The following is a 12,024-nucleotide window of genomic DNA, read 5'->3' on the forward strand; positions in this document are numbered from 1 at the left end:
TATTTTTAATGATTTCTTATCACAAAGTTTCGTGGGTTCATTTAATATTAACTTGAAGAAATTCACCTTACCTATTGTAAGGATGAGTTGTTGTAAAAGCTCTTAATTATTTAATAACCCGATTTTAGGTTGTTTATGTTAAGATAAACTTGATGAAATAACCTATGTAAGTGAGAAGGATTAGCCACGTTCTATGAAAAATGTTGGGCCATTTTTCTAGTACACTTACTAGAATCATGATGAAAGATGGCTATATATATATATATATATATGCATTCGTATATATAGTTTGTTGATGCATCGAGGATTTCGGTGGATGAAAGGGTTAGTTGTGGGTTATAAGTTCAGCCATTAGAAAGTTCAAGATTCGTTCACTTATCTAAGAGAAGAATTACTCATCATCACTATGTACTAGTTTCATATATGTTCACTAGTGCTTAAGCGACTAGTCTCGCTATTGTTCTTCTCGTGTTTTAACTTCAATGCTCTCATTTTTTACGAAATAGTTCTTTTGCATTAGTGGGGAATGTTGTTAATGCTTAGAATTAATAACATTTTTAATGCTATTTAATTTTGGTTTAAATGACACTTTAATGATAATGGATGAAATGACATTTTTACCTTCACTGTTTGGGTTTTAAATAATGAGCAAATCTTCTCATTTTCATATATCCCAAGCAAATATTTGCTTTGAAACACTTTCTTTCTTCGTAGTGTTTTCATGATGTTTTTGAGTTTTAATTCTGAATTTCGAGAGAAGAGTAGTACTACCAAAGTCCACTTCACTTTTCGGGTGTATGAAATTTGGACAGTCGTGCTAATCTCCGGGGGGTCGTACATTATAGCGATTACACACATCGGGGTGAATTTCCTTCTAAGGCAGTGGATTAGCACGACATGATTATCGTTCCATTTAAATATTTTATTTAATATTTCCAATCAATGCTAATGCATCATTTTGCAGCAGTCTATTTTTCGAACAGTAAGCACCCTAAAATATTTTTGGATCTGTCACTATCTCTGAACTATATTACCAGAATGCAAATAAAAGCACATCTTTGATGCAAATTGGTGTGAAGGTTATAACGATATGGTCCATCCTAGCAGAGCCTATATAGTTCCATTCGTCGTTATTCTTCGTACAATTCATCCATTAATAGGTTGGGCATTGTATTTCCATGGAGTTTAGAATGAGTGATATTTGATAGAGGCAAAGGTAGAACGTGATTGGGAATGAGAAATTGTTTTTTCAACATTGTACGATTTAAATGGAGTGTTTGATTATTTATTTTGACAATACTTCATATCAATCAGATCCCTTTACCAAAATTCTTCCTTTGGTCCATGTATTTTTTTTTCTTTCTAAGTTCTTAGCCACTTGAACATCTTTTTCTTACTTTTTTTTATAATCATTAATATATGATTTATTAACCCGATACCCAATTTATTTCATTTTCAAACGTCTTGGATTAAAACGATAACTCTATCTATCCGTTCAATATATATATATATATCCATTAAAAAATAGATGTGGCACAACGAAAGACTACCACGTCTAAAAAAATATTATTTTAAAAAAACATAAATTTCAAATCATAAATAAATAAGAATCCTTTTTATTTTTAACAGTTACTACCTAAATTAGGGAGAAATAAAATTTTTTATTTTTGGGTATTGAACCCTAACCTAAAAGAGGAAATAAGTGTCAAATGAGAGGTTTTAACCTACTATTCTAGGGATTGTTAAAATAAAAATATGAATTTATGATTTTTTTAATGATTTAATAGTTTTCTATCATTTAAAACAAATTGAGTAATAATAACAATTTTGGTAAGAAACGATTTCTAAACTTTTTTCTCAAAATTTATACAATTGGTATGTTTTGTTAGGGCAACGTAACTCTTTTTTTTAATAAAAGGGTCATGGTAAAACGATAAAACAAAATTATAATACAAGGGCCATGCTGAGAACTTTGGGTATAACACGGGTCTGAAAGTGTTGATAAGCTTTTACATTATATTAATAATTTATAAGATAAAATATACAAATGATCCCCAAACTACAAAACACTATTTTATTAAGTCTTCTACTATTACAAATTATAAAATAATTTCCAATTACTAGACACAATTTTGTTGAAGCCACTATTATTAAAAAATTAAGATGATCATCCGATTATTCAAATGATACAAACTCGACCTTTTAAGCTAAAAATTAATAATCATCTAAACTAAACGTAACTTGTTGCATGAGATATAATAAAATCATATTTTAATAATGTTCACAGATACTATCGCTACTTTCAAACATTGACTCAATGTTATAATGTTTTAAGCACTGACACGATGACATGATGTTTTAAGCATTGACTCAACGACGTAATCTAAATAGAGAATCGAATCACAAAATACAAGGCAAACGATTCTAGAATCACATTTTATCATATCTTAATCAACAAATTAACGTCAACTCTTTTAATGAAAAAGAACGCATTTAGAACATATGACTCAACAAAACACCACCTTATAATCGGAGATAATTTTGTAACTTCTAATAATTTGAGACTTAACAAAACAACCCCTATACTCAATGGACCATTTGTGTGCTTCACCCTAACTTAAATTGGACCGAGTCATTGCAGCATAAGGCGTGGCGACTTTTGGAATCACCACTCAGCCTATGAATAATCAAGCACTTACTGGACATGTGATTGACCCACCAAAGGAAATATAGCATATCATGTTCATGAATCATCAATAAACAAGTACTATCAATAATCATACATAAGCTATAGCAAGAAACTAAGTTCCAAATATTGAGAATGTCATTTCTTGAAGGCTCAGGTAACTTACAAGTTGAAGGAAATATACTTTATTAAACGTAAACGAATATCTATCAAGTAGACAAGGAAAACATAGTCTGAAACATGATATTGCCTCACATTATACAACAGTTTTGCTGTGAATTGAGCATCTCAGGAGATCTGCAACAGTAAATGTGTTTGTTAGTGAAGAATATTACGAAAGTTCTTACGAAAAACGACAGCCAAACACAAAAGTCCAGAACTTCGGAGCACTCAAAATCCTTATGTATGATCACTTGACTATGGAGATTCACAAACGAATGGTTAGTTAAGATTGTGGCTAATAATAGAGCACTTACAGTTGGCCAAGACTGGATAAATCGAATTCAGGAGCAAGCTCTTGCACGATATCATTTGGAGGCTGACCGCACTCTTGCATTTTTTGCATGAGGTCGACGATCCTGGTGAAGTTATTAGTATCGTTATCATAAACTCCGTTAAGCTCTTTTATCAGTTCATACTGATGGGAGTAACGTTCATAATCTTCTTTGCTCAAATTAGCTTTATTCTCTTCTAACCACTGTGGGTATCTTTCTCCAATTTCCTTCATAGGTTCATGAAGGATCTCCTTCGATAGAAGTTGTTGCATCATAGTCTCCACAATCGATTCCATGTCCTGGTCAAAACGAAGGAATAATTATCATCCCTTATAGCATATGCTACTAGTGAAACCTAAAAAATTTTATAACACATACTGGAACTATGATCAACATATTAGATGATAGGACACGCGAAAGAATAAATGTAAGCCCTCGATTGTTTAAATTAATACATGTTCATATGTATGTATGTATTGGGTATCTGCACATCCATGCAAGCGTGCATACAACAATCAGTAACTTAGAATTCTATTACTAAAAGTAGATGACTCAATCGGCTATATAACTCAAAAAATTTAAAATTTTTTAGTTAACGAATGAAAACCTATCTATTTCGGGAATATGATGCCAGGCTTGTGAGCCATGAGAAGAGTGACGAGCGAGCACAAAAACACAATTACGTCCTCTTTAAAGCCAACGTTTTTCTTAGGGCTCCTCTCACTGCCTCCTCTATTGCAAAAATGGAGGATCATTTATACACCCAAAGCGCTTAGACTGAATATCATTATCAACGAAAGTTCGACTTTCCTTTCAGGAAATGTGTTTAGGCAGGTGAGAGGTGGGTTCAGAGGGGCTTGGAGAAGGTTAGTTTCAAAGATTCATGAACTTGAGGTACTTTAATTCGAGCAGATATAACAGACATTATCGTACTCCTATATGACGAAAGCTTATAATGTACATTTCTCAAATGCAAAGAACCCGTTCCATGCCCCCTCTCCACACCAACATACAACTGGGCAACAGTATCCAGAGCCAACAATCAAATTTTAAGCCATGTAAATCTCATCCAAATAATTGAATTATATTCTAATATATAATAGCAATAGTCAAACTGGAACTTCAGAAATAAGGATCAAAGATCACAAAAAACCCGATTCGCTCTCGAGTTTTAAGGTTAATGAGCCAAAATCACAACTACAGCAAAACCAAACTGAGGTATACAATATCTACCCAAAACTCTACAACAGCAAATAACTATAAAGATCGATAAACAGAGCATTAAAAGGAACAAGAAAACATTTGAATCAAATATACCTGAGACCCAGCAAGCTCCTCAAACTGCTTGACCCAATCCTCCATCATTTCATCCTTGCCAAAATCATCTCCACCAGGTTTTGACATCGATTCCAATCCTTTCACAGTCTCTCTGGTCTGTTCTCGGAGTTTATCAAGAGCCTCAGTGACATGGGATTCCTTTAAAACCTTTTGCTTTCCCTTTTTCTTGCTCTTCAAGTCAGGCAATCCCATTCCTAACCCTTGAACCCCACTTGTTAAAGAACCAGATTCTTGCTTCTTTGCTTCACAATCTCCTCCACCTGACCTATTAACCAAATATAAAGGGAAACAAAAACAAAACCTCGGGCAAAGTACCAGAATATTATCCAATATATCTTATAAAAAATCTAACTTTTGAGGGGGGGAAAAGCTAGAAAGGGAATTTTTAGCTTGGGGCCAAAATTTTAAACCTAGAACATAAAGGGATAAAAATTCATGAGAGAAGGATGATACCTTTGAGGAGGAGAGGTGAGATTGAGATTCTGGAAATCATCCAAAGCACCTGAAATAATAATTAAAAAAAGGGTTCAATTCAGAAGTTTAAGAAACATAAATTGAGAATAAGAAAAAAAATACATGTTTTAGATACAGAAACATACTATCAAGAAGTTGGTCTAAATCATCAGACTGATCAGCCATTTTTGCTGTCAGAAACTTAAAATCCTCTGTTTCTCTGTAATGTCAAAGTAGTGATTTTTGTTTTGGTTTTTGGATTTTAGGGAATCTGGGTTGATCTGAATTGGAAAAGGAAGAGCAATCAAGCGGTATAACCGATATGGGCGGAGTCAGGATCAATATCCAACGGTGGAGGTTGCTTTAAGGGTTGACTGATTTTTGACAAATAATTTCTCTGTCACAGGATGGAGTTTTGAGCTGCACGTTTGTTGTTTCTTTCGTGATTTTATAATTGTTAGGATACAACGAAAACAGTATTAACAAATTCTCAAGAATCAATAATATCGTTTTTAAGCTTAATTAAATTATTATGCATAGTAATTAATGTTGATATTATAAAATAATAATTAAGTATTATACACACTATCTATGTGAATGTTTATTATAATTATAACACTATGTATTAAATATAATTTTCGTATATTTTATTATTAAAACTTTAATATCTATTATTATTAAAAATTTGATATGATATCAACTCATTATGTCTATAAATAAAAAGTCTAGATTATTTATTAAATATAATTAATATTGAGAAAATAATATAAATTTCTTTGTTTAATTTATATATTTTCTTCTTATTATTTAATTCTTTTAGTTTTATAATATATAATCGGCATAACTTGCTTTGAAGTAATAATTTATTTACAATGAATAATTGATTCGTCATACATGACTCCTTGTTTGAGATCTTAGATGATAAATATTAGACGTTGAATTATGTCAATACAATACAATCTCATATAAGTATATTTTATAATACTTTTTGATAGATTAATACATTATATATTTTTGACTAAATATTGATTATATACTTATTTCAGTTTGATTACATGTTAGATTTTGATTGAAATCTTTTTGTTAGTCTTTGATAATATTATAATAGATTATTGATCGTATAATTTTTATTGATGAATTTTAAAAAAGAAAAAGTAATTCTTTATAATATAAATATTATTTCATATTAATCAATTAATCAATACATTGATGATAGATAAATTATTATTTGTTTTACCTTGAATGTATTTTATTATTTCATATATTTTTCATATTGTAACACCTCAAATTGTGTGCTACTAGTTTCGGGTTTACCCGAGAGGCATGTGGACCTTGTGAATTTCATAATTTAAGTCATTCGGTCGAGTTGGGCTTAATTGGGTTGGACTTGGGCCCAATTAGCCAATAAGAGAGTGTTTTTGAATAGTGGAAAGATGAAGAATGACCAAAAGCGTAATTTTTCCATTTTGCAAAGATGAGGACTTTTATCTCATTTTATCTTCTTTTTCCCTTCATTTCTCTTCATTCTTATTTCCTCATTCTTCCTCTCCAAGCTCCATAGCTCAAGGTAAGTTCTTGAGCCTCTTCCATGTTTCGAATTCGGCCATAATCTCTCCTTAAACATTGTTTAAATGATTAAAGCTTGGGTTTCTTGTTTTGCAATAGAAAGTGGAGGTTTTATCATCCAAGCCCTAGAGGAAAGTGTTTGGTGTTTAAAGGAGCTTCATTTCAGGATTCCAACATCAAGGTAGTGTATTCTTAGTCATTTGGAGTGTTAAGGCTTTCATAAGTATGATGTTTTGTTAAGATTAGAGTATTTAAGCATTGTAGGGTTTCATACTTGATTCATGTAATAGATGACGAATTTGATGTAAAGAAGACATTTTTATGCAACTTTATAACCCTAAGTAACTCCCTAAAGCTTTAGCATGTGAGTAGGAACCAAAATAAGACCCTAAGTAACTCCCTAAGTAACTCCCTAAATAAGACATTTTTATACTAGATGGCCAATATTAATATTGGATGAATCATGATATAATTTGAGGAGTATCGATACTGTTGGGGAGAGTATTGATCTTCCCCTACTATATCGATACTTAGGTTGATAATATCAACACTGAGCCTAAATTTTAGAAACAAAATGCATTTTTGGTACCGATATTTATAGGGGTATTGATACTTGACCCTAGGGTATCGATACTGCAAGTAGAGTATCGATACTACCCACTTTGGATAGTTAGAATTGACCTCTTAAAGGCCCATATGAGCTAAGGATGATTCGTAATAGGAGAATTTAGTCCTTGAGGGACATAAATGGCATAGGGCAAAACACTCATAAAAGTAGGTTACAACCGATGTACCCATACTAAGCATAATACTTCAAAGTATATTCATTCAACCATGTATTTGATAGTTGAGAAAAGAATCATTACAGAGGTTGTACCGACAATCGATACAATAAGTAAGTTAGATTCAGTAATGACAGAAAGCTTGAACTTCAAGAACGTCAATGAAAGGGAACGTATAAGCCGTCCTTTCAATTCAAGGGGTATTGGGGAGAATTACGATAAGAGCAATTAGAGTGTCACTACCTAGTGATGAACCCGAGTCAAGTATCGGGCTAGCTAGTAATCCAGGCAGTGAACAACAAACATAGTAAACGTAAAAAAAATCATAGAACACATAGATATGTCCTTAGAGATAGAAATGAGTAAGATGCCCTTAATTAACGAATAGTAGGATTAGAGAAGCCTAATAACATATTAATAAACCTTGTATATCATTCTAGATGAAGGAACAAGTAAGATAGTGTCGTGTAAGGGGATGACCTTAACTGACTTGATAAGTTCGGTAACGAGTAATCGAGTTATTATGATTTCCATTGCTTGGCATTGTATGACATGTGTGTGTCTAGATGTTAACGCTATGAGGGAGCTTGGTAATAAAGAGAAATTAGTAATAAGATAATAATACAATGTGTGACAATCATAAGAACCTTATAAGGTAAGATTTCATAAAACTGGCCATTATGTGACACTCGGGAAATAGCCCAGCCACCCGAGTTTCTTTAGCAGTATGACTATTGTCCTTCAAGATGTAATATTCAGATATAGTTCTAATAGTGAGGCACCTCAGTTGTCAATTAAGCATAGATGCCTCAGGACTCGATGAAGTAAGTTGGTTGGGCACACGCATCCGATGCACGTAAAAGTTTGGATTGCACCCAATGCTCAAGAGCCTACATGTCAACTAGGGACGTAAGCATACGATGCACGTAAAATTTTGGATTGCACCAATACTCGAAAACCTACATGTCAACTAGGGACGTAAGCATCCGATGCACGTAAAATTTTATATCACATCCAATACTTAAGAAACTACATGTAGGCTAGGGATGTAAGCTTTTGATGCATGTAAAATTCCAGTTCTTACCTCAAGACCCTCGAGTATTCAAGGTAGGCTAGGGATGTAAGTTTCTTTCAATTTACTTGGTTTGTAAGGAACGATTTATTCACTTGGATATTTTGAACCCCACCATGAACTGAACTTTATTTGGTGTGGGTTATTATGGATGATTTAGTTTTTTTTTAAATGAATGTTTTGAGTTTTTATGTCCATTTATTTGTTTTGCTCATTGTGCATAATTACTTAAGACTGTAGGAGGTATGAGAGTGTCCATTTCTTAAGTATATTGTTTTGTGTTCAAGAGAAACTAGGTTATAGATCCTTAGTGTTCAAGAGAAACTAAGGGAGGATCTATGTGTGAAATAGGTTTTAGCTAATAACTAGAGCCTAATCCAACGTAGTGTTCTAGATAAACTGAGGTAGGATTTCAACGACTAAAAGGAGTAGTTCAGACTTGATAGGTTTGATGTTACTATTCATATCGAGAGGTATTGAAGTGGCATTTGCATCTCTTAGGTTCCTTGACTCCAGAGAGTGTAAAGGCACTCACTCTTTATTACTTGTGCAACTGTGTATACTTGCACATAGTTTGTAACCAATATCAGGAGGACCAAAGAGGTAATTAAATCATTTTTATTTTGAAAGGCTGAAAACCTATTAATTTGGGTGTTCTCACATCTGACTTCTCCTTTATTTTCCCAACTCTCCTTTGTCACTTTCTTCCCTTTCTAAGCCTTCATATTCTCTCTCTTTTTTCCATCAAATATATAAGTTAAAGCTAATAACTTGGTAACCTTGCAACTTTAGTTCAATAACCTAAAGGTAAGAATCATAATCTTTGTTCCTTTTGCTTCAATTCAAGCTCTCAAACACATGCTTTGGCCATGGTTTTCAAAAATGGGTTTTATGAGGGTTAAAGGAACTTGAAGGACTTAATCTGTTTCCAGTGATTTCTAGTCTTAGGAAGTGTTCTCAAAGCTTTATAAAACTCTAAACTCAGCTAGTAACCATTGTATTTGATTCTTGCTTAGTGAGAAAATTTGGAGATAGCTCCAAAGCTATAGGGAAAGAAAAACTTGTCTTGGGCTGAGCCTTGGACACTTCCAGCAGGCTAGATACTCAAGGTAACTAAATTTTAACTCATCTCTACCACTTGTAGATCACTAGATAAGTTTTGGTAGGTTACATAAGTTTGAAGCATGTTCATGGTAGATTTCAGTGTTTGGGCATTTTCAACATGTTTATTGAGACATTATGATCCCCATTATCATACATAACACTCTAATAACAATTGGGAACCTTAGTAGGATATTTTGAGCCAAAAGTTGGCATCTTTCGTGCCTAAAATAGACCATTCTCTGGCATGAGTATCGGTATTGGAAGAACAATACCGATACTATTCTTCAACTAGGGTAAAAATAACATAATATTACGAAGGAAGTATCGATACTACAATTCTTGTTTCGATACCCATAAGGTGGTATCGATATTGGGGGAATAAATCAGATTCTAATAGCCATTTTTGGTATTAGTACTCAAGGGGGTATCAATACCTAGGGTAGAGTATCGATACTTCTACTAGGAAACTGATGTAAAAAGTTGAGGAAACTATTTTTTCATATTTTTCTCTCATTCACAGGTCACTTCCTCAACTTTATGATTCCACCAATGAACTTTTACAAGTTTAATCATCTTATTTCTCAGTTCTTTGACTCCACGAGCTAAGATCTTCATTGGTTCTTCTTAATATGACAAATTCAGTTGAATTTGAATTTCCTCCAGTGTAATAACATGCAAAGGATTGATCAATACTTCTGAAGCATCGATACATGAAACGCATTATGAATTTTATCCATATTCAGAGGTAATGCTAATTGATAAACTATTGACCAACTCTTTTTATAATCTTATACGGGCCAATGAATCTTAGACTCAACTTTCCTTTACGCTTGAACGTCAGAACCTTTTTCCATGGTGATACTTTGAGTAATACTTTATCACTGACTTGATACTCTATCTCTTTTCTCTTTAAATCTGAGTAAGATTTCTGTTGTCAGCAGTTATCTTGTGATATTCTTGTATAACCTTTACTTTTTCCCCCACTTCTTTGATTAGATACAAGCCAATTATATCTCTATATTTAAGCTCGTACCAATTCATTTGTGCCTGACATTTTTCCCCGTATAAATCTTTAAAATGAGCCATCTTAATACTTTGATAATTGTTATTGTAAGTAAACTCTGCTAAAGGCAAGTACTTTTCCCATGATCCTTTAAAGTTAATAACACATGCCCTTCGCATATCTTCAAGAATCCGAATAGTTCCCTCAAGTTGTCCATCAGTTTGCGGATGAAAAGTTGTGCTAAAATTCAGTCGAGTTTTCAAAGTTGTATGCAAAGACTTCCAAAACCTCGAAGTAAACCTCGGGTCTCTATAAAAAACTATCTAGACAGGTACTCCATGAAGTCGTACAATCTCCTCATATATAACTCATCATACTTATCCATCGAGTAATCTACTTAAAGGGGAATAAAGTGTGCTATCTTATTCAATCTATCCATAATCACCCAAATCGAGTCTTTATACTGGGTGTCAAAGGTAAACATGTCATGAAGTCTATAGTAATTCTTTCCCATTTCCACTGAGGAATGGAAATAGGTTGCAGCAAACCAAATGGTACCTGATGCTATGCTTTTACCTATTCACAAGTCAATTATTTGGATACAAACTCAATTATAGTCCTTTTCATACATGCCCACTAGTATCAGCTCTTCAGATCTCAATACATTTTATTTCCTCCTAGATGCATTGCCAAAGGAATATAATGAGCTCTAGAAAAAAGATCATTCTTCAATTATTCATCATTGGTATTCATACTCGACCTCGATAATTTAAACATCCATAAGATTTTACCTCAAAGTCTTTGCTTTCACCTTTATTCTCTTGATTAACTCTTCCTAAGCATTTTTCATCTTTACTTTGAATATCTTTGACTTGATCTAAAAATGCATGCCTTGGTTTAATTCTGCAATGAGTGCACCATCTTTTTCCATTGATAATCAAGTATCCAAAGCTCTCAAAGCATAAAATGTTTATCAGCTAAGTGCATCAGCCACTATATTCGCCTTTCTATGATGATAGTCGATAGTCACATCACAGTCTTTTAGGAGCTCGATTTATCTCATTTTTCTCAAATTCAGTTTTTTCTGAGTTAGCAAATACTTTATGCTTTTATGATCCGTACCATATAGATAATAGCGCCAAATCTTCAAAGAAATACTACAGCTGCTAACTCTAAATCATGAGTAGGATAATTCCTCTCATGCACCTTCAGTTGTCTCGAAGCATAGGCTATCTTTTTGCCTTCTTGCATAATCACACACCCTAAGCCATTATGAGATCCATCACTAAAAATCAAATAATCTTTACCCGATTCTGGTTGTACTAAAACTGGTGCCTCTTTCAGAATCTTTTTAAGCATATCAAAGTTATCTTGGCTTTTTTCAGTATGTATAAATGGAACATATTTTTTGAATAGCTTGGTAATTATAGAAGCATTCATTGAGAAATTCTTCACGAATCTCTGATAATAAGAACTAGTGCATCTGTTAGAATCTACTATTGCTTATACTTTCTTAGTATTAACCC

At 33.0% G+C, this 12,024-nt stretch overlaps 1 protein-coding gene across 1 annotated transcript; it reads right to left on the reverse strand.

The window, feature by feature from the left end:
• Positions 1–2,802: 2,802 nt before the first annotated feature.
• LOC120199195 (peroxisome biogenesis protein 19-2-like) lies at positions 2,803–5,310 on the reverse strand. The gene is made up of 5 exons (XM_039200368.1): positions 5,118–5,310; positions 4,972–5,020; positions 4,498–4,783; positions 3,163–3,479; positions 2,803–2,983 (listed from the first exon to the last, which is right to left on the reverse strand). Exons 1-5 carry the CDS (start codon positions 5,155–5,157, stop codon positions 2,938–2,940), a joined length of 738 nt encoding a protein of 245 aa, XP_039056299.1. The 5' UTR covers positions 5,158–5,310; the 3' UTR covers positions 2,803–2,937.
• Positions 5,311–12,024: the final 6,714 nt, after the last annotated feature.

This window comes from Hibiscus syriacus, unplaced genomic scaffold (assembly GCF_006381635.1).
Source record: "Hibiscus syriacus cultivar Baekdansim isolate YM2019G1 unplaced genomic scaffold, ASM638163v2 tig00005377_pilon, whole genome shotgun sequence".
Taxonomy (NCBI): Eukaryota; Viridiplantae; Streptophyta; class Magnoliopsida; order Malvales; family Malvaceae; genus Hibiscus; species Hibiscus syriacus.

Excerpts from the sequence above, each read along its gene's own strand:
- LOC120199195 (XM_039200368.1), bottom strand. The coding sequence starts at position 5,157 with ATGGCTGATCAGTCTGATGATTTAGACCAACTTCTTGATA. Across the intron at positions 4,784-4,971 it reads CTCACCTCTCCTCCTCAAAG|GTCAGGTGGAGGAGATTGTG; the intron begins GTATCATCCTTC and ends TTTGGTTAATAG. Across the intron at positions 3,480-4,497 it reads AGGAGCTTGCTGGGTCTCAG|GACATGGAATCGATTGTGGA; the intron begins GTATATTTGATT and ends CGTTTTGACCAG.